This window comes from Pristiophorus japonicus, chromosome 19 (genome assembly GCF_044704955.1).
Source record: "Pristiophorus japonicus isolate sPriJap1 chromosome 19, sPriJap1.hap1, whole genome shotgun sequence".
Lineage (NCBI taxonomy): Eukaryota > Metazoa > Chordata > Chondrichthyes > Pristiophoridae > Pristiophorus > Pristiophorus japonicus.
Genome location: NC_091995.1, coordinates 71,229,771 through 71,251,775, shown reverse-complemented (window position 1 = coordinate 71,251,775; position 22,005 = coordinate 71,229,771). Strand labels below are relative to the sequence as shown.

Genomic DNA, 22,005 nt, shown 5'->3' with positions numbered 1-22,005 from the left:
GTGTAGTCACTGCCCCCAACCCCCGCCCCTCTCGTGTAGTCATCACCCCCGCCCCTCTCGTGTAGTCACCTCCACAACCCCCGCCCCTCTCGTGTAGTCATCACCCCCAACCCCCGCCCTCTCGTGTAGTCATCACCCCCGCCCCTCTCGTGTAGTCACCTCCACAACCCCCGCCCCTCTCGTGTAGTCACCTCCCCCAACCCCCGCCCCTCTCGTGTAGTCACCTCCCCCAACCCCCGCCCCTCTCGTGTAGTCACCGCCCCCAACCCCCGCCCCTCTCGTGTAGTCACTGCCCCAACCCCCGCCCCTCTCGTGTAGTCATCACCCCCAACCCCCGCCCCTCTCGTGTAGTCACCTCCCCCAACCCCCGCCCCTCTCGTGTAGTCACTGCCCCAACCCCCGCCCCTCTCGTGTAGTCACTGCCCACAACCCCCGCCCCTCTCGTGTAGTCACTGCCCCAACCCCCGCCCCTCTCGTGTAGTCACCTCCCCCAACCCCCGCCCCTCTCGTGTAGTCACTGCCCCAACCCCGCCCCTCTCGTTAGTCACTGCCCCCAACCCCCGCCCCTCTCGTGTAGTCACCTCCCCCAACCCCCGCCCCTCTCGTGTAGTCACTGCCCCCAACCCCCGCCCCTCTCGTGTAGTCACCTCCCCCAACCCCCGCCCCTCTCGTGTAGTCACCTCCCCAACCCCCGCCCCTCTCGTGTAGTCACCTCCCCCAACCCCCGCCCCTCTCGTGTAGTCACTGCCCCAACCCCCGCCCCTCTCGTGTAGCCAACTCCCCCAACCCCCGCACCTCTTGTGTAGTCACGCCCCCAACCCCCGCCCCTCTCGTGTAGTCACCTCCCCAACCCCCGCCCCTCTCGTGTAGTCACCTCCCCCAACCCCCGCCCCTCTCGTGTAGTCACTGCCCCAACCCCCGCCCCTCTCGTGTAGCCAACTCCCCCCAACCCCCGCCTCTCTCGTGTAGTCACTGCCCCAACCCCCGCCCCTCTCGTGTAGTCACGCCCCCAACCCCCGCCCCTCTCGTGTAGTCACTGCCCCAACCCCCGCCCCTCTCGTGTAGTCACGCCCCCAACACCCGCCCCTCTCGTGTAGTCACTGCCCCAACCCCCGCCCCTCTCGTGTAGTCTCTGACCACAACCCCCGCCCCTCTCGTGTAGTCACTGACCACAACCCCCGCCCCTCTCGTGTAGTCACCTCCCCCCAACCCCCGCCTCTCTCGTGTAGTCATCACCCCTAACCCCCGGCCCTCTCGTGTAGTCACTGCCCCCAACCCCCGCCCCTCTCGTGTAGTCACTGCCCCAACCCCCGCCCCTCTCGTGTAGTCACCTCCCCCAACCCCCGCCCCTCTCGTTACTCACTGCCCCAACCCCCGCCCCTCTCGTATAGTCACCTCCCCCAACCCCCGCCCCTCTCGTTACTCACTGCCCCAACCCCCGCCCCTCTCGTATAGTCACCTCCCCCAACCCCCGCCCCTCTCGTTACTCACTGCCCCAACCCCCGCCCCTCTCGTGTAGTCACCTCCCCCAACCCCCGCCCCTCTCGTTACTCACTGCCCCCAACCCCCGCCCCTCTCGTATAGTCACTGCCCCCAACCCCCGCCCCTCTCGTTAGTCACTGCCCCCAACCCCCGCCCCTCTCGTGTAGTCACTGCCCACAACCCCCGCCCCTCTCGTGTAGTCACTGCCCACAACCCCCGCCCCTCTCGTGTAGTCACTGCCCACAACCCCCGCCCCTCTCGTGTAGTCACTGCCCACAACCCCCGCCCCTCTCGTGTAGTCACTGCCCCAACCCCCGCCCCTCTCGTGTAGTCACTGCCCACAACCCCCGCCCCTCTCGTGTAGTCACTGCCCACAACCCCCGCCCCTCTCGTGTAGTCATCACCCCCAACCCCCGCCCCTCTCGTGTAGTCACCTCCACAACCCCCGCCCCTCTCGTGTAGTCACTGCCCACAACCCCCGCCCCTCTCGTGTAGTCATCACCCCCAACCCCCGCCCCTCTCGTGTAGTCACCTCCCCCAACCCCCGCCCCTCTCGTGTAGTCACCTCCCCCAACACCCGCCCCTCTCGTGTAGTCACCTCCCCAACCCCCGCCCCTCTCGTGTAGTCACCTCCCTTCTAATATGATTGAGTTCCGGATCGGAGAGCAGAATAACCCAAAGAGCTGAATGTCGCTCAAGAGGCGAGCTGAACCGCAGCTGCGGTAAAAACCATCGAGACTGGGCGGGAGCGCTCCGTTTCATGTGGGGGGCAATTTCTACCCCCTCGCGTCTCTTTGCCGGGAGCAGGCGGAAGCCAAGTACAAACAGTGAAAGGACCACTCGGCAACCCAGGCACCCCTCCAACCATCGCCTGCCCCACCTGTGACAGAGACTGTAGGTCCCGCATTGGTCTCATCAGTCACCTGAGAACTGGGATCAGTGTGGAAGCAAGTCATCCTCGACTGCGAGGGACTGCCGAAGCAGAAGAGTGTGGTGCAATTGATCCCGACATCAAACTCCAGGAGCCGCTATGCCCACATCTCAGGCTGTTTATTGTGCAAGGGGAAAACTACATCATATCAAAAACCACGCCGCAGAAGCAGGCAGTGCGGCTGCCACCCGTGTCAACAGTGCTCGTCTCCCAGGGACCCCTCGGGCCCCGGCTCCTCCAGTGTCCTCCTCAGCACATTCGAAGCCGGGTTGGAGAAAACTTCCACAGAGCTGGAAATGGACTGGCTGGAAGGGCCCGGGAAATAATACAGCCCCTCGGGCCGACGCTTCAGGCTGTGCTTGTAGATTTTCTGCGACTGGCGGAATTCGAGCACCGTTTTGGTGTAGATGTTGAGAGCGGTGACTGAGGAGGCCATGCAGAAGGTGAAGGAGAGCCAGGCCACACTGCAAAACAGCATTGGGTTATCGACAGTATACCAGCCGCACCGCACCCCACACACACACTGGCACATTCCCTGCCCCGCCCGGTTACATAGTGTACACACACACACACACACACACACACTGGCACATTCCCTGCCCCGCCCGGTTACATAGTGTACACACACACACACACTGGCACATTCCCTGCCCCGCCCGGTTACATAGTGTACACACACACACACACACACACACTGGCACATTCCCTGCCCCGCCCGGTTACATAGTGTACACACACACACACACACACACACTGGCACATTCCCTGCCCCGCCCGGTTACATAGTGTACACACACACACACACACACACACACTGGCACATTCCCTGCCCCGCCCGGTTACATAGTGTACACACACACACACACACACACACTGGCACATTCCCTGCCCCGCCCGGTTACATAGTGTACACACACACACACACACACACACACACACACACACACACACACTGGCACATTCCCTGCCCCGCCCGGTTACATAGTGTACACACACACACACACACACACACACACTGGCACATTCCCTGCCCCGCCCGGTTACATAGTGTACACACACACACACACACACACACACACACTGGCACATTCCCTGCCCCGCCCGGTTACATAGTGTACACACACACACACACACACACACACACACTGGCACATTCCCTGCCCCGCCCGGTTACATAGTGTACACACACACACACACACACACACACACACACTGGCACATTCCCTGCCCCGCCCGGTTACATAGTGTACACACACACACACACACACACACACTGGCACATTCCCTGCCCCGCCCGGTTACATAGTGTACACACACACACACACACACACACACTGGCACATTCCCTGCCCCGCCCGGTTACATAGTGTACACACACACACACACACACACACACACTGGCACATTCCCTGCCCCGCCCGGTTACATAGTGTACACACACACACACACACACACACACACACTGGCACATTCCCCGTCACATATTGTACACACACACACTGTTGTGTATGCAATAACTCAATAGACTGAATACTGTAAACTCCGAACAGGTACAAACCTGGCTCTACTTTATTCGGGCCCAAAGTGATCACATTACAAGATGGCTGGCCTTTTATACCTGGGCTGCATACACCTGCGCACAGCCCAATGACCTCCGACAGTGGCGCCACCTGGTGGCTAGTAAACCCCAAGCATACATACATGACAATATCCCCCTTTAAGATATTAGTAACGGTCTTTTTACAAATTGAGACGGTCCGGGGCTTTCCGCTCCCGAGTTGAACGTCTTAGTTCAACTCCAGCCTTAGGGCGAGTGTTCTGAGTCTGTTATGACTGGGGGCTGGGTAACCGATCTGATGGGAGTGGCAATGACCATATCAGGGATTGAAAGTCCAAATTCATTGATGACAGCGGAGTCCTCTGATAACTGAGGGTGGGTTGGTTGGGCACTGATTGTGTTAGCCTCAGACTGTTCCGGTTCATCTGTGTGCCACAGCTTTATCTGATCGACCTGTTTCCTGCATGTCTGCCCATTCTTGAACTTGACGATAAACACTCTGTTACCCTCCTTGGCCGTAACAGTACCAGCGATCCACTTGGGATCTTGACCATAATTCAGTGCTGGTCTTCCAGTGTACATACCCAGGATCATTGATAGAAATGTCGCGTGACACAGTAGCGCGATCATGATACACTTGCTGACTTTGACGTCTCTATTCGACACAATTATTCAAGTCAGGGTGGCCAAGAGAGAGCCTGGTCTTGAGGCCTCTCTTCATCAATAGTTCAGTAGGGGAGACCCCGGTAAGAGTATGGGGTCTTGTCTTGTAACTAAGCAATATGTGCGCCAAGCGAGTTTGCAGTTATACAGCGAGAACCTTGAGTTATACATTTCATACTCTGCTTGATGATTTAGACCGCATGCTCTGCTTGTCCATTGGATGCGGGTTTGAATGGTGCTGACCTCACATGTTTGATACCATTGAGTTTCATGAACTCTTGAAACTCCACACTGGTGAAGCAAGATCCGTTGTTACTTACAACGATGTCGGGCAGACCATGCGTAGCAAGCATGACACGAAGGCTCTCAATGGTAGCTGTGAATGTACTAAATGACATGATTATACACTCTATCCACTTGGAATAAGCATCCAACTAAAAATATCTTTCCCAGGAAGGGACCTGAAAAGTCGATGTGGATCCTGGACCATGGTTTAAATGGCCACGACCAAAGACTCAGCGGCGATTCCACTGGTGCTTTACTAAGCTGCATGCAAGTGTTGCACTGATGCACACATGATTCCAGATCAGAGTCAATTCCAGGCCACCATACATGAGACCTGGCAATGGCTTTCATCACGACAATACTGGGATGCACAAATTTCTCTCTGCATTTCTTGGGCATAATAACACGATTACCGCACAGTATACAATCTGATTGAATGGATAGTTGTCTTTGAGACAGATGTAAGGTTTGGTCTCCTCACACATTTGCTTGAGTATGATAGACCACTAAGGACACAACGTTTCACAACCGATAATATCGGGTCCTGGCTGGTCCAGGTCTTAACTTGTTGGGCCGTGACAGGGGTTCCTTCACTTTCAAAAGCATCCATGACTAACACTAGGTCTGCCGGTTGTGGCATTTCCACCTGCGGTGTGGGCAACGGCAGACGGCTCAATGCATCGGCACAATTCTCAGTGCCAGGTCTATGGCGAATGACATAATCATAGGCAGATAATGTCAGCGCCCACCTCTGGATGTGGGATGAAGCATTGGTATTGATACCTTTGTTTTCAGAAAACAGTGAAATGAGCGGCTTGTGATCTGTCTCCAGTTCAAACCGAAGACCAAACAGGTACTGATGCATCTTTTTAACCCCATACACACAGGCCAGTGCTTCTTTCTCTACCATGCTGTAGGCTCTTTCCGCTTTTGACAAACTTTTTGAAGCAGATGCAACAGGTTTTAATTTGCCCGACTTATTACTCGGCCTTTTGGCTAAGATCATGCGTAACTGACCTGACCAGCCACCATGACCTCCGGGTGGTTCTCCCTGGATCAGGAAGGTATATGCTTGCTTTTTTGGAAACAGGAGGTGGGTGGGGTGGCTTGACCCATCCACCTCCACGAAGGTGTGTGGGGGACCTGACCCATCCACCTCCATGGCACGAACCTGGTATTGCAGTACTTCCAGGAACGGTACAGTGGCTCTAGGCCTTTTGGCTAAGAGCATTGGCGCAGAGTGATCCTTGGTGTGTGCAAGGTGACCTCTGGCATTTGTGATTTGACAAAGAATTGGAACGATTGGCTACGAATTTCAAAAAAAAAAAAAAAAAAAATTACTCGGCCTTTTGGCTAAGATCATGCGTAACTGACCTGACAGGGGAGTAACCATGACCCCAATGTGGTTCTCCCTGGATCAGGAAGGTGATTCTCCTATGCTTTTTGGAAATAGGAGGTGTGTGGGGGTGCTGACCCATCCACCTCCATGGCATAAACCTGGTATTGCAGTACTTCCAGGAACGGTGCAGCCTTGGCTCTAGGCCTTTTGGCTAAGAGCAAAATCATTGGCGCAGAGTGATCTTTGTTTGGGCGTGTGGAAATGTATTTTTATCTAAGCTGATACCATACGGTATTTGTGTGCCTTTTAATTAAAATGGAGTCCTGGCCCTTCCAGAACTTTCTGCATTTTAGCAGTCAGCTTGCATAAACAGCTAAACCTGGTTTGAGATGGCTGATGGCCATCAGACAGCTAGGAGACAAGTCATGCTGAGACAAGTAGCCCCCCATGGTGCTCTCCTATTGTCTACACTACAGGAGTTCCATGACACCCCACCCTTATCTTCTAGCCATTATCTCTTTCCGAGACCTCATCCATTTGATGCAAACAGATAAACTGACCAGGAAATTGGAACAATCCTGACACAATACAAGACAGGTGATAGCCTGTAATGGAGTAATGGCCGTTTGGCTTTCTGATAACCCTGACAAAAGGAAATATCTGGATACCATGTCAGGACCAGGATATAGTAATTAACTCTTTATCTGTATTCACTGACTGTGAGACAGAGCAATACACAGGGAGAGGCCATAACTTGGGTTTTACTGTATAAATATCTTGTTAAACTGAACCATTTCGGAGGTGTTCACTTAGCCCTTGACTGAGTGAAACCCAACCCTTGCGAGCAAGTAAATTAAAGAAACTTCTACCGGAGCTGTAAGTGTCGGAGTCATTCTTTTCGGAGGTCGAGATTTCGACAGGCGCAAGGTGACCTTTGGCGTTTATGATCTGACAAGTTAATCTGACAAAGAATTGGAAAGATTGGCAACGAATAAAACAGGAAAAAAAAATTAGTTTGTTGGAGCACGCAACCAACTCCATATGACGAGGCATCACAGGCCAATACTAGACGTTTACACGGATCATAATGTACCAGCAGCTTGTTAGAGCAAAGCAGATTAGTAGCTTTCTCAAAAGCTCTATCTTGAGATGCACACCAAACCCAGTTATCGCCTTTTCTTAGCAGCATGTGCAGTGGCTCTAATAAGGTACTCAATCTAGGTAAGAAATTACCGAAGTAGTTGAGTGGACCAAGGAATGAACGCAGCTCCATCACATTCTGAGGCTTGGGTGCAGTTTTGATGGCCTTGGTTTTTGAGTCCATAGGTCTGATACCGTCAGCAGCAATTTTCCTCCCCAGGAATTCGACTTCCGATGCCATGAAGACGCTCTTCGAGGTTTCAGCCTGAGTCCCACTTTGTCCAGACAATGTAGAACCTCTTCAAGGTAGTTCAGATGTTCAGCAGAATCACGACCTGTGACCAGTATGTCATCTTGGAACACGACGGTTCTGGGGACGGACTTCAGTTCCTCTGAAATATGGCTGCAGCCGAGCGAATTCCAAAAGGGCACCTGTTGTAGATAAACAGTCCTTTATGAGTGTTGATGCATGTAAGTTTCTTCGACGTGTTGACCAGCTCCTGTGTCATGTAGGCCGATGTCAGATCCAGTTTTGTGAACGACTGGCTAGCGTTGCAAACAGGTCATCAGCCTTCGATAACGGGTATTGATCCTGTTTTGAAACTCAGTTGATCGTAACCTTGTAGTCTCCACAAATCCTGACAGTGCCATCACTTTTCAACACGGGAACAATGGGGCTGGTCCATTTGTTAAATTTGACCGGTGATATGATCCCTTCACGCTGGAGTCTGTCCAGTTCGATTTCGACCTTCTCCCTCCTCATATACGGAACTGCCTGAGCTTTATGATGGACGGGTCTTGTATCCGAGTCCATGTGGATCTGTACCTTGACTCCCGTGAAATTGCCGATGCCTGACTCAAACAACGAGGGAAACTTTCTCAGCACTTGAGCACATGGAGTATCCTCCTCCGATGACAATGCTTTGATCTCGTTCCAGTTCCATTTGATTTTTTCTAACCAGTTCCTGCCGAACAGTGTTGGATCATTTCCTGGAACAATCCATAACGATAAATCGTGAACCGCACCATCATACGACACCTTGATTACTACACTGCCAATCACCATTATGAGTTCTTTAGTGTACGTACGCAACTTGGCATTGACTGGACTCAGCTTAGGCCTCACAGCCTGTCGAATGTCCTCTGGCTTATTATTGATTGACTCGCACCCATGTCCAATTCCATCGATATCGGCACACCATTAAGTTTTACATTAATCATTATCGGTTGGCCCTTTGTTAGGAAATAATACAGTCCATACACTTCCTCCTCTGGTATCTCGGATTGCATATCCGGATCCGCGCTAGTCTGGTCATCATTCCTCACGTGGTGTGTCACAGCACACTCGCTTAGTTGCGGACACATGTGCTGGAGATGCCCCACTCTCGAACAGCCTTTACAAATATACTGTTTAAACCGACACTGATGATGCCGATGATTTCCCCCACAACGCCAACACGGTGATATCGGATTCATTCCCGTTGGCGGACTTTGAGCAGCCACAGGTTTTGCGTACGCAGTCGGGTAGGCCCTGCCATATGCAGCTCTACCAAACAACGATGCTATCTTGTTTACAGTACTTGCCGAGTTCCGATTTTTCAATGATATCTGCTTTAAGCTTTTGTCCGTCGTCATGCATGATTAGGCAATCGTGATGGCCTTGCTCAAATCCAGCGTCTCTGCCGCCAGTAGCTTACGCAGGATCACCTCGTGGTTGATGCCGATTACAAAGAAGTCCTGCAGCATGTCTGCCAACACAGTCTCGAACTTACACGGTCCAGCTAGATGTCTCAGGTCAGCAACAAATTGCGATACATTCTGGCCCTCAGAATGAACGTGTGTATAGAATCGATATCTTGAGATGATGATGCCTTCATCTGGTTTGAGATGGTCACGTACCAGAGCACACAGTGTTTCATAGTCCTTGTCCGTTGGACTTAAGGGCGAGAGGAGATTCTTTATGAGTCCATAGATTTTTGGACCGCAAACCGTGAGGAGGACCGCCCAGCATCGAACTGCGTCTATCTTTCTTCATTTTGTTGGCCACGAAGTACAGGTTCAAGCGGGCTACAAAGTCTGCCCAATCGTCTCCCTCCATGAACCGCTCCAGAATTCCAATTGTACACATTTTTGCATGCGAAGGTTCTTGTTACCTCGTCACCAAATGTTGTGTATGCAATAACTCAACAGACTGAATACTGTAAACTCCGAACAGGTACAAACCTGGCTCTACTTTATTAGGGCCCAAAATGATCACATTACAAGATGGCTGGCCTTTTATACCTGGGCCGCACACATGTGCGCACAGCCCAATGACCTCCGACAGTGGCGCCACCTGGTGGCTAGTAACCCCAAGCATACATACATGACACACACACACTGGCACATTCCCCGCCCACCCCGCCCAGCCCCATCACATATTGTACTCACTAGAAGGACCAGCCGAAGTCCCAGTGATGGGGTCTCCAGTCCTCTGGTCCCTGACTCGCTGTCACTTGGAAAACCTGCGTATACATCATATGGGCCACCATCCCCAACAGGCCTGAGAATAAAGGGAGAGCATCACACTCACACTCACAGTGACACACTCGCTCACACACTGAGATACACACACACACTCACACTCACAGTGACACACTCGCTCACACACTGAGATACACACACACACTCACACTCACAGTGACACACTCGCTCACACACTGAGATACACACACACACTCACACTCACAGTGACACACTCGCTCACACACTGAGATACACACACACACTCACACTCACAGTGACACACTCGCTCACACACTGAGATACACACACACACTCACACTCACAGTGACACACTCGCTCACACACTGAGATACACACACACACTCACACTCACAGTGACACACTCGCTCACACACTGAGATACACACACACACTCACACTCACAGTGACACACTCGCTCACACACTGAGATACACACACACACTCACACTCACAGTGACACACTCGCTCACACACTGAGATACACACACACACTCACACTCTCAGTGACACACTCGCTCACACACTGAGATACACACACACACTCACACTCACAGTGACACACTCGCTCACACACTGACACATTTACACACACACACAAACACTGTCACACACACACTGTCACACACAGTCTCACATACTCAGTCACACATACACTCACACTGATACACACACACACACACACAATTTAAATTCAGTTAATTAAATAAAGCTAGAATAAAAGGCTTGGATCAGTAATGATGACCGTGAAGCTACCAGATTGCTGCAAAAACCCATCTGCTTCACCAATGTCCTTTAGGGAAGGAAATCTGCCGCCCTTACCTGGTCTGGCCTATATGTGACCCCAGACCCACAACAATGTGTTTGAATCTTAACTGCCCTGTGAACTGGCCCAGCGAGCTACACAACGGCAACTAGGGATGGGCAATAAATGCTGACTTTGCCAGCGATGCCCACAATTTCTTTTTAAAACACAGTCACACGCTGCCCACACATACAGACAGTCTCACACACTGTCACACAGAAATACACACAGACACTCACTTACAGACATAGCTCTCACACAGATTATTTACTGGAGCTGTGTCAGTATTTATAGGGGTCCCTGGGAGTGTTTGATGGGACAGTGTAGAGGGAGCTTTACTCTGTATCTAACCTGTGCTGTACCTGCCCTGGGAATGTTTGATCGGACAGTGTAGAGGGAGCTAACCCGTGAACAGCCTGATGGTTTCAAACACTCACTTACCCGACAACACGGAGAAAACAGCTGCAAAAGCGTTGAGTTTGAGTCCACAGGTAGGGTTTCCAGAGAAACACAGCTCCAGGCCCATCAGCAAGAAACTAATGGACAGCAAGGCAAGGTAGAGAACTTCGGAGACCAGCGAGAGCCACAGGATACCTGTCCCACAGGAGAGAAGTTCAGTGTGAGTCAGCGCCAGTGTGATAGCCGTTCTCCTTTACACTACAGAGACATGGCTTAAGTACAGCAGACACCTCAAAGCACTGGAGAGGTATCACCAACGGTGTCTCCGCAAGACCTGCAAATCCCCTGGGAGGACAGACGCACCAACCTTAGCATCCTTGCTCAGGCCAACATCCCCAGAATTGAAGCACTGACCACACTTGATCAGCTCCGCTGGGCAGGCCACATTGTCCGCATGCCACACACGAGACTCCCAAATCAAGTGCTCTACTCGGAACTCCTTCACAGCAAGTGAGCCCCAGGTGGGCAGAGGAAACATTACAAGATCACCCTCAAAGCCTCCCTGATAAAGTGCAACATCCCCACTGACACCTGGGAGTCCCTGGCCAAAAACCGCCCTAAGTGGAGGAGAAGAATCCGGGAGAGCGCTGAACACCTCGAGTCTCATCGCTGGGAGCATACGGAAGCCAAGTGTCGACAGCGGAAGGAGCACACGACAAACCAAGCACCCCACCCACCCGTTCCTTCAACCACCGTTTGCCCCACCTGGGACAGAGACTAGATCCCGCAGTGGGCTCATCAGTCTCCTGAGAAAAGAAAAACAGAAAGTGCTGGAAATCTGAGCGGGTCAGGCAGCATCTGTGGAGGGAAAAGCAGAGTTAACATCTCGGGTCAATGACTCTTCGTCAGAACTGGAGCGTGTTTGAGAAGAACAGATTGTAAAGAAACATTGAAAGGGGGGAGGGGCAGAGAGGACACAAGGTAAGGTTTGTGATCGGGGGGATGGCAGTCGAGATTAGAGTGACTTGAGAACTCGGGTCACTGGGGTCAGGGATCAGTGTGGGTCACTGGGTCAGGGATCAGTGTGGGTCACTGGGTCAGGGGTCAGTGTGGGTCACTGGGTCAGGGGTCAGTGTGGGTCAGTGTGGGTCACTGGATCAGGGGTCAGTGTGGGTCACTGAGTCAGGGGTCAGTGTGGGTCAGTGTGGGTCACTGGGTCAGGGGTCAGTGTGGATCACTTGGTCAAGGGTCAGTGTGGGTCAGGGGTTATTGTGGATCAAGGGGTCAGTGTGGGTCAGGGGTCAGTGTGGGTCAGTGGTCAGTGTGGGTCCGAGGTCAGTGTGGGTCGGGGTCATTGTGGGTCAAGGGGTCAGTATGGGTCAAGGGTCAGTGTGGGTCAGGGGTCAGTGTGAGTCAAGAGGTCACTGGGGGTCACAGGGTCACTGGGGTCACTGGGTCAGGCATCACTGGGTTTGTGTAGTGTGAGAACTCTGTAATGTACAGCTGTTGTTCACCTTGATTCTGATCCAGACACTCGAGTCCCATTTGGGAATGTGGATTATGGAGGAGAATAATGAATAAAGGAGGGAGAAACAGACACACAAAGGCAGAGAGAGAAAAACACTCTGAATCAGAGATGCAGAAAAGGAGAAAGGGGAAGATAAACAGAGTGAGATACACAGAAGGAGAGAGGACAGAGCGACAGAGAACAAAAGATACCGAGAGAGAGAGAGAGAGAGAGAGAGAGAAAGCAATGAAATCTGGGCAGCAAGCAGAGAGAAACAGAATGAGAGAGAGACCGTAAGAGACACAAGTAACAGGGACAGTGAAAGGAGCAGAGAGAGAGCGAAATACCGGCCAGATCCCAGGATGCGAGACGGAGAGGGGCCGAGAGAATCAGAGGGAGGTGCTTGTTTAAAACAAAGTAGAAATGTGCACGTTCAGTGTTACCTCCCATGAATACAAAATGCAAAAACAGTGCAGCGAGCCCAGGAATTAAATGGGATTTCTGTTTTGACAAACCGTTCATTCCCAAAGTGACTTTTCAAAGCTATTTTCTTTGGTTGAACAGTTGGTTCAAAACCAGGACCAGATCCAATAATTCCCCTCCCTTTCCCCCCACTACCATCTCCTCCTAATCATCTCTCTCCCACTATCCCCCTACCCCAATCCATATCTCACCCCGATGACCTGTTGCCTTCTCACCCCGGTGACCTCTCACCCTGATGACCTGGTGCACACTCACCCCAGTGACCTGGTGCGCTCTCACCCCGGTGACCTGGTACCATCTCACCCCGGTGACCTGGTGCCCTCTCACCCCAGTGACCTGGTGCCCTCTCACCCCGGTGACCTGGTACCCTCTCACCCCGGTGACCTGGTGCGCTCTCACCCCGGTGACCTGGTGCCATCTCACCCCGGTGACCTGGTGCCCTCTCACCCCAGTGACCTGGTGCCCTCTCACCCCAGTGACCTGGTGCCCTCTCACCCCGGTGACCTGGTGCCCTCTCACCCCGGTGACCTGGTGCGCTCTCACCCCAGTGACCTGGTGCCATCTCACCTCAGTGACCTGGTGCCTTCTCACCCCAGTGAACTGGTGCCCTCTCACCCCGGTGACCTGGTGCCCTCTCACCCTGGTGACCTGGTGCCCTCTCACCCCGGTGACCTGGTGCCCTCTCACCCCAGTGACCTGATGTCCTCTCACCCCGGTGACCTGGTGCCCTATCACCCCGGTGAACTGGTGCCCTCTCACCCTGGTGACCTGGTGCCCTCTCACCCCGGTGACCTGATGTCCTCTCACCCGGTGACCTGGTGCCCTCTCACCCTGGTGACCTGATGTCCTCTCACCCGGTGACCTGATGCCCTCTCACCTTGTTGTGTAACGGGGGTCAAATCGATAAAACTCCGACACTTCTCCCCTGAAAAAAACACAGGCAGTTATTCAATTGAAATATTAAATTTCACACCCCTCTCTCCTCACCCCTGCCTGCAGCATTCCTGTACTGGAGTCTCCACACCTCAAGGTCTCGTGTCAGCCATGATACATCCAGCTGGCAAAACACCAGCTCACCAGCAGAGGGTACTGGTGTTCAGAGAGCTCACCAGCAGGGGGCACTGGTGGTCAGAGAGCTCACCAGCAGGAGGCGCTGGTGATCAGAGAGCTCACCAGCAGGGGGCACTGGTGGGCAGAGAGCTCACCAGCAGAGGGCGCTGGTGGTCAGAGGAGAGCTCACCAGCATGGGGCACTGGTGGGCAGAGAGCTCACCAGCAGAGGGCGCTGGTAGAGGGAGAGCTCACCAGCAGGGGGCACCGGTGGTCAGAGGAGGCTCACCAGCAGGGGGCGCTGGTGGTCAGAGGAGAGCACACCAGCAGGCAGCGCGGTTGGTGGGAGAGCTCACCAGCAGGGGGCGCTGGTGGAGGGAGAGCTCACCAGCAGGGGCCGCTGGTGGAGGGAGAGCTCACCAGCAGGGGGCGCTGGTGGAGGGAGAGTTCATCAGCAGGGGGCGTTGGTGGAGGGAGAGTTCATCAGCAGGGGGCGCTGGTGGAGGGAGAGTTCATCAGCAGGGGGCGCTGGTGGAGGGAGAGCTCACCAGCAGGAGGCGCTGGTGGTCAGGGAACTCGCTGCGATACCTCACGCAGGTGGCTCGTATACCTGAAGAAAGGTGAGAGAAAGAAACCAGTAAATTATAGACCAGTTAGTCTCACATCTCCTATGGGGGAAGTTATTGGAATCTATAGTTAAGGACAGTGAGTCTGAGCACTTAAATAAATAGAGGACAGAGAGTCGGGATAATGGGTATGTACTGGAATTCGAGGGAACATTGGCCTGAACTAGTCACTATATTTATTAATGACGTAGACAAAACAATAGAAAGCCTTTTATTAAAGTTTGCTGATGGCACAAAGATTGGTGGCATACAAGTAATGTAGATGGGAGCATAAAATCGCAAAGAAACAGATTGAGTGAGTGAGGAAAACAGATAGATTTCAACACAGGAAAGTGTGAGCGCATCCATTTTGGAGCAAAAAAGGACAGATCTGAGTATTATTTAAATGGTCTAAAGCTAGGAACAGTGGAGGTCCCAAGAGATTTAGGGGACCATGTTCACAGATGACTAAATGTTCTAGTCAGGTACAAAAAATAATCAGAAAGGTTAATGGAATGTCAGCCTTTATAACTAGAGGGCCAGAATATAAAGGGGAGGAAGGTTTGCTACAACAGCAAACTTGCATTTATATAGCACCTTTAATGCTATACAACATCCCAAGGCACTTCACAGGAGCGATTATCAAACAAAATTTGACACCGAGCCACATAAGGAGATATTAGGGCAGATGACTAAAAACTGGGTCAAAGGTTTTAAGGAGCCTTTTAAAGGAGGAGCTCGAGGTAGAGAGGCGGAGAGGTTTAGGGAGGGAGTTCCAGAGCTTAGGCAGCTGAAGGCACGGCCACCGATGGTGGAGCGATTATAATCAGGGATGCTCAAGAGGCCAGAATTAGAGGAGTGCAGACACCTCGGGGAGTTATGGGGCTGCAGGAGGTCACAGTGATGGGGAGGGGCGAGGCCATGGAGGGATTTGAACACAAGGATGAGAATTTTAAAATTGAGGCGTTGCTGGGACAGGTGTTCCTCACAGCAGTGTCCTGGAGATTAATCTGTCACTCCTGGAGACTCCCGGACAATCCTGGAGGGTAGGGGGAACCCTCGTTGGGGGAACTGTCTGCAAGATCAAAGATCTGAGCTGGTCTCAGAATCATTGAGGAGATAAACGGATTACAATGGGAAGTAAAACTGAGGTCAATGGGAATCCGGCGGGAAATTCTCCACTGGCTGGAGTCATACTTTTGATAAGGTCCCACATGGCAGACTGGTCACGAAGGTTAAAGCCCATGTGATCCAGGGCAAAGTGGCAAGTTGGATCCAAAATTGGCTTAGAGGCAGGAAGCAAAGGATAATGTGTTATGTCTGCAATTACCATCGAATAACTTCACGAGGGCTTGTACTGTGAGTAAAAGTTGTGTGACTTCAGTCCATTTAATACGACTGTAAAGTGAGGGGCAGCATGGCTGACTGCCTTTTATATGCCCCTGCACACCTGGGCAGGTAACCCCTGGGGCCTCCAACAGCAGCGCCCTCAGGTGGTACATCGTACATAGTTACATAGTGAATACAAAGAGTTTGCATACATGACATCATTCCCCCCCAAAGTCTTTGATGCGAGTTGATTACAGGTTAAGGCAAACCGGAGCCCTGCGTTCCCTGGGTGATCGTCTGAGTGTCGCTTCTGGCCTGGGTGAGTTGGTTGGGCCACTGCTGTCTTGCAGCACGACTGGTTGGGTTGGACTGTTGGGGATGGTGGGATCATCCTCGTGGTTGGCAGCGAGGTCTGCTGTCGATTGGGCCAGTGTCGGTGGGTCGCTGAAGATGAGGTCCTCTTCCGGTGGTTCCTGGTTATCTGTGAATCGTAATTTGGTTTGGTCCAAATGTTTTCTGCACATTTGACCGTTAAGCAGTTTGACACCAAACACTCTGTTCCCCTCCTTGGCTAATACAGTGCCGGCAACCCATGACCGTAATTCAGCACAAACACAGGGTCATTTACAGCGATGTCGCGTGATACAGCCGCGCGATCATGGTACGTGGTTTGCTGATAACGCCTGGTTTCCACCTGATCAATGAGGTCAGGGTGTACTAAGGAGAGCCTGGTTTTGAGTGCTCGTTTCATTAGTAATCCTGCAGGGGGAACCCCAGTAAGTGAGTGGGGTCGTGTCCTGTAGCTGAGCAGTATCCGGGACAGGTGGGTTTGTAAGGAGCCTTCCGTGAAACGTTTCAAGCTCTGCTTTATGGTTTGGCCTACCCGTTCCACTTGACCATTGGATGCGGGCTTGAACAGGGCAGATCTGACGTGTTTGATGCCATTGCGGGTCATGAATTCATTGAATTCCAAGCTGGTGAAGCACGGACCATTGTTGCTGACAAGAATGTCAGGTAAGCCATGGGTGGCAAACATGGCCCTGAGGCTTTCAATGGTGCCTGCGGACGTGCTGGATGCCATTATTACACATTCAATCCATTTGGAGTAGGCATCCACAACAACCAGGAACATCTTTCCCAGAAAGGGGCCCACATAATCCTGGACCAAGGTTTTGAGGGCCAGGTCCAGAGACTAAGTTGGCCCTCCCAGGGAGCAATGTTCAATTGTGAGCATGTGTTACACTGGTGCACACACGACTCCAGGTCTGAGTCAATGCTGGGCCACCAGACGTGGGAACTGGCGATAGTCTTCATCATGACTATGCCGAGGTGGTGCTGTGTAGGTCACGTATGAAGGTTGCCCTGCCTTTCTTTGGCAGACAACGCGGTTGCCCCATTAGAGGCAATCTGAATGGATCGACATTTCGTCTTTATGACGGTGAAACGGCTTGATCTCGTCTTGCTTGTCCCTAGGGGCCACTGACCAGCTCCCATTGAGAACGCAACATTTTACAAGGGATAGCAGAGGATCCTGGCTGGTCCAGGTCTTAATTTGGTGGGCCGTTACAAGTAACCTTCACTATCAAAGGTATCCATAGCCAGTAGCAGGTCTGCGGGCTGTGCCGTTTCCACCCCGGTGGTGGGCAACGATAGTCAGCTGAAAACATCAGCGCAGTTTTCAGTGCCTGGCCTGTGGCAGATTACATCGTTGTAGGCAGACAGTGTTAGTGCCCAGCTTTGGATTTGAGATGAAGCATTGGTGTTTATGCCTTTTGTTACGCTCATAATAAAATGATACGACTGAGTACTGTGTGCAATGAGTAAGTGTGACCTTAGCTCCTTTAATTAGACTCCAGAGCGTTGGTACAGCATGGGAGGCCTGCTTATATACAGTGCTCCCAAGGGATGTTGGGATCCCTTGGGACTCCAACAGGTAGGCCCTCTGGTGGTCAGGTGTGATGCAGGTTACAAAGGGTTAAATACATAACATCACTCCCTCGTAAAGTCAACAGTACACTTATTTACAAGGTGAGATGATCTGGGGCTTTTTGCTCCCTTGTCGATCGTCTCGGTACAAATGCAGGTGTGGGTGAATTGGTTGGTTCTTCACTGGGCTGCTGGGCAGTCGGCCTTGCCGGGCTGCTGGAGATGGTGAGTTCGGCTTCGTGGTCAACCATGATGTCGGTTGTTACTTGTGGGTGTGCTGGAGGGTCGAAGTTGGTGATGTCCTCTTCGGGTTGTTCGTAGCTGTTGGTGAACCACAATTTGATTTGGCCCAAATGCTTTCTGCATGTGAGTCCATTGGCCAATTTGACCTGAAACACCCTACTCCCTTCTTTGGCTGTGACCGTGCCAGCGAGCCATTTGAGACCATGTCCATAATTGAGCACAAACACAGGATCATTGATCTCAATATCATTTGCGCGATCATGGTACATGCTTTGTTGATGCCGCCTGCCCTCGACGTGATCATGGAGATCAGGGTGGACAAGAGAGAGCCTTGTTTTGAGCATCCTTTTCATGAGCAGCTCAGCTGGGGGAACCCCGGTGAGCAAATAGGATCTGGTGCAGTAGTTCAGCAGGACTCGGGACAGGCGGATCTGCAGGGAGCCTTCCGACACACGTTTCAAGCTTTGCTTATGGTCTGGACTGCCCGTTCTGCCTGGCCGTTGGATGCGGGCTTGAACGGGGAAGAAGTGACGTGCTTGACCCCATTGTGGGTCATGAATTCCTTGAATTCAGCACTGGTGAAGCACGGCCCATTGTCGCTGACAAGGATATCCGGCAGGCCGTGTGTGGCAAACATGGCTCGTAGGCTTTCGATGGTGGCAGTGGACTGCTTACAGACATTATTATACATTCAATCTATTTTGAATAAGCATCTACAACAACCAAAAACATTAGGAATGGGCCGGCAAAGTCAAAGTGGATCCTCGACCACGGTTTGGATGGCCATGACCACAAACTTAGCGGTGCCTCCCTGGGTGCATTGCTCAGCTGAGAGCAAGTGTTGCACTGGTTCACGCATGACTCTAAATCTGAGTTGATGCTGGGCCACCACACATGGGATCTGGCTATAGCTTTCATCATTACTATGCCTGGGTGGGTGCTGTGTAGGTCGCGTATGAACATTTCTCTGCCTTTCTTAGGCAAAACCACACGATTACCCCACAAAAGACATTTTGTCTTTGCGCCGCTGGAACGGCTTGATCTCTTCGTGCATCTCCGCTGGGACGCTGGACCAGCTCCCATGGAGGACACAGTCTTTTTACAAGGGACAGTAAAGGATCCTGGCTGGTCCAGGTCCTGATCTAGCGGGCTGTAACGGGGGACTTTTCGTTTTCAAATGCATCCATCACCAAGAGCAAGTCCGCTGGCTGTGCCATTTCCATCCCAGTGGTGGGCAATGGTAGCCGACTGAGAACATCAGCGCAGTTCTCTGAGCCTGGTCTGTGGAAGATTACATAGTTGTATGCCGACAACGTGAGCGCCCATCTTTGGATGCGGGCAGAGGCATTGGTGTTAATCCCTTTGGTCTCTGAGAATAGCGATATGAGCGGCTTATGGTCAGTTTCTAGCTCAAACTTGAGACCAGATACTGGTGCATTTTTTTCACCCTGTAAACGCACGCCAGAGCTTCTTTTTCAATCATGCTGTAGGCCCTTTCGGACTTGGACAAATTCCTGGACACATAAGCGACCGGTTGCAATGTTCCCGATTCGTTAGCCTGTTGTAACACACACCCGACACCGTACGACGACGCATCGCAAGCTAGCATTAAACGTTTACATTGGTCATATAATACCAGCAACTTATTCGAACACAGCAGGTTTCTGACCTTCTCAAAGACGGCGTCTTGATTTTTACCCCAAGCCCAGTCATCTCCCTTACGTAACACTTGTGCAGCGGTTCCAGCAAGGTGCTCAACCCTGGAAGAAAGTTATCAAAAGATTTGTGGAGTCCCAGGAACGAGCGCAGCTCCGTTACATTTCATGGTGTGGGTTCATTCTTGATGGCCTCTGTCTTTGAGTCCGTGGGTCTAATGCTGTCAGCCGCAATCTTCCTCCCCAGGAATTCTACCTCTGGCGCCAGGAAGACACATTTGGATCGTTTAAACCGGAGTCCAACTCTGTTTAGTCGACTTAAAACTTCTTCCAGGTTGTGCAGGTGTTCAGAGGTGTTGCGGCCAGTGATGAGGATGTCGTCCTGAAATACGACAGTGCGTGGAACCGATTTCAACAGGCTCTCCATGTTTCTTTGGAATATGGCTGCAGCTGAGCGAATCCCGAATGGGCACCTGTGGTACATGAACAGTCCTTTGTGCGTGTTAATGGATGTTAATTTTTTCGACGACTCAACCAGCTCCTGGGTCAGGTAAGCAGAGGTTAGATCCAACTTGGTGAACGCCTGTAACCCTGCTAATGTCACGAAAAGGTCATCGGCTTTGGGTAGTGGGTACTGGTCCTGTAACGAGGCTCGGTTGATCGTTACTCTGTAGTCGCCGCAGATTCTGACCGTCCCATCGCTCGTTAGTACCGGGACAATCGGGCTGGTCCACTTGTTGAACTCGACTGGCGCTATGATTCCCTCGCGTTGAAGTCTGTCCAGTTCGATCTCCACTTTCTCCATCAGCATGTAGAGGACCGCTTGAGCCTTGTGATGAACGGGCCATGCCTCGGGGACCAAGTGGATCTGTACGTTGGCGGCTATGAAGTTGCTGATGCCTGGTTCAAATAAAGATGGGAACTTGCTCAGCACTTGAGCACAGGAAGCATTGTCCACTGACGATAATACTTTGACGTCTTCCGAGTTCCACCGAATCTTCCCCATCCAGCTTCTGCCAAGCAGCGCTGGCCCATCGCCTGGTACAATCACAGTGGCAGCTCGTGTGCCTCTCCATCATAGGATACTTTTACGTTCGCACTGCCAATAATGGTATCAGTTCCTTGGTGTAAGTGCGCAGCTTTATCTGAATCAGGCTCAGCTTGGGTCTCTGTGCTTTGTTTTTGCCCCACAGCCTTTCAAATGCCTTTTTGCTCATAATTGACTGTCTCGCCTCCATGTCCAGCTCCATGGATACAGGAACACTATTTAATTTGACTTTTATCATCATGGGAGGGCTTTTTGTGGAGAAGGTGTGCACCCTGCACACTGCTCCCTTGGGCTGAGTTACCGCTCTAGCTTGTCCTTTGTGATCCACGCTGGATCGGGACTCTTTTGCCGACTCCACTGCCACGTGGTGAGTCACGGTACCTTTGCACATTCGCTGGAGGTGGCCCCTTGTTCGGCAGCTTTTGCACGCATAGTCTTTAAATCGACATTGATGGGCCCCATCATTACCCCCACAACATAGAAACATAGAATCATAGAAAATAGGTGCAGGAGTAGGCCATTCGGCCCTTCGAGCCTGCACCACCATTCAATAAGATTATGGCTGATCATTCACCTCAGTACCCCTTTCCTGCTTTCTCTCCATACTCTTTGATCCCTTTAGCCGTAAGGGCTATATTTAACTCCCTCTTGAATATATCCAATGAACTGGCATCAACAACTTTCTGTGGTAGAGAATTCCACAGGTTAACAACTCTCTGAGTGAAGAAGTTTCTCCTCATCTCAGTCCTAAATGGCTTACCCCTTATCCTTAGACTGTGACCCCTGGTTCTGGATGCCAGCATTGTATTAATGATTTCGCATTTACACCCCTTGTGGCTGAGCAACAGGCATGTAGGCGCTGCTCTGTACAGTTCTTATTAGCTCAACAGTTCTGCCTGCAATCGGCGATATTTTACGCACAGTACTTCCAGTGAGCTCCGATTCTGGTAGGAAGTCATCTGTATGGTATCGCGACTCGAGGACATGAACGCCTGGCTTATGGTGATGGCCTTCTTCAGGTCAATGGTTTCGGCA

The 22,005-nt window shown here is 52.0% G+C and overlaps 1 protein-coding gene and 2 pseudogenes across 1 annotated transcript in view; 2 read left to right on the top strand and 1 right to left on the bottom strand.

Annotated features, from left to right (window-relative positions):
* Positions 1-2,606: 2,606 nt before the first annotated feature.
* Positions 2,607-22,005, bottom strand: part of LOC139230263 (germ cell-specific gene 1-like protein) — a 34,544-nt gene continuing 15,145 nt past the window's right edge. Inside the window, exons 2-5 of the mRNA XM_070862093.1 lie at positions 13,993-14,040; positions 11,168-11,320; positions 9,829-9,940; positions 2,607-2,877 (exon numbers count right to left, since the gene is read on the bottom strand). Coding sequence (XP_070718194.1) covers positions 2,607-2,877; positions 9,829-9,940; positions 11,168-11,320; positions 13,993-14,040 — 584 coding nt within the window. The remainder of the gene's footprint in view (positions 2,878-9,828; positions 9,941-11,167; positions 11,321-13,992; positions 14,041-22,005) is intronic.
* On the top strand, positions 5,896-6,127 carry LOC139230732 (U2 spliceosomal RNA; annotated as a pseudogene).
* LOC139230685 (U2 spliceosomal RNA) lies at positions 6,253-6,453 on the top strand (annotated as a pseudogene).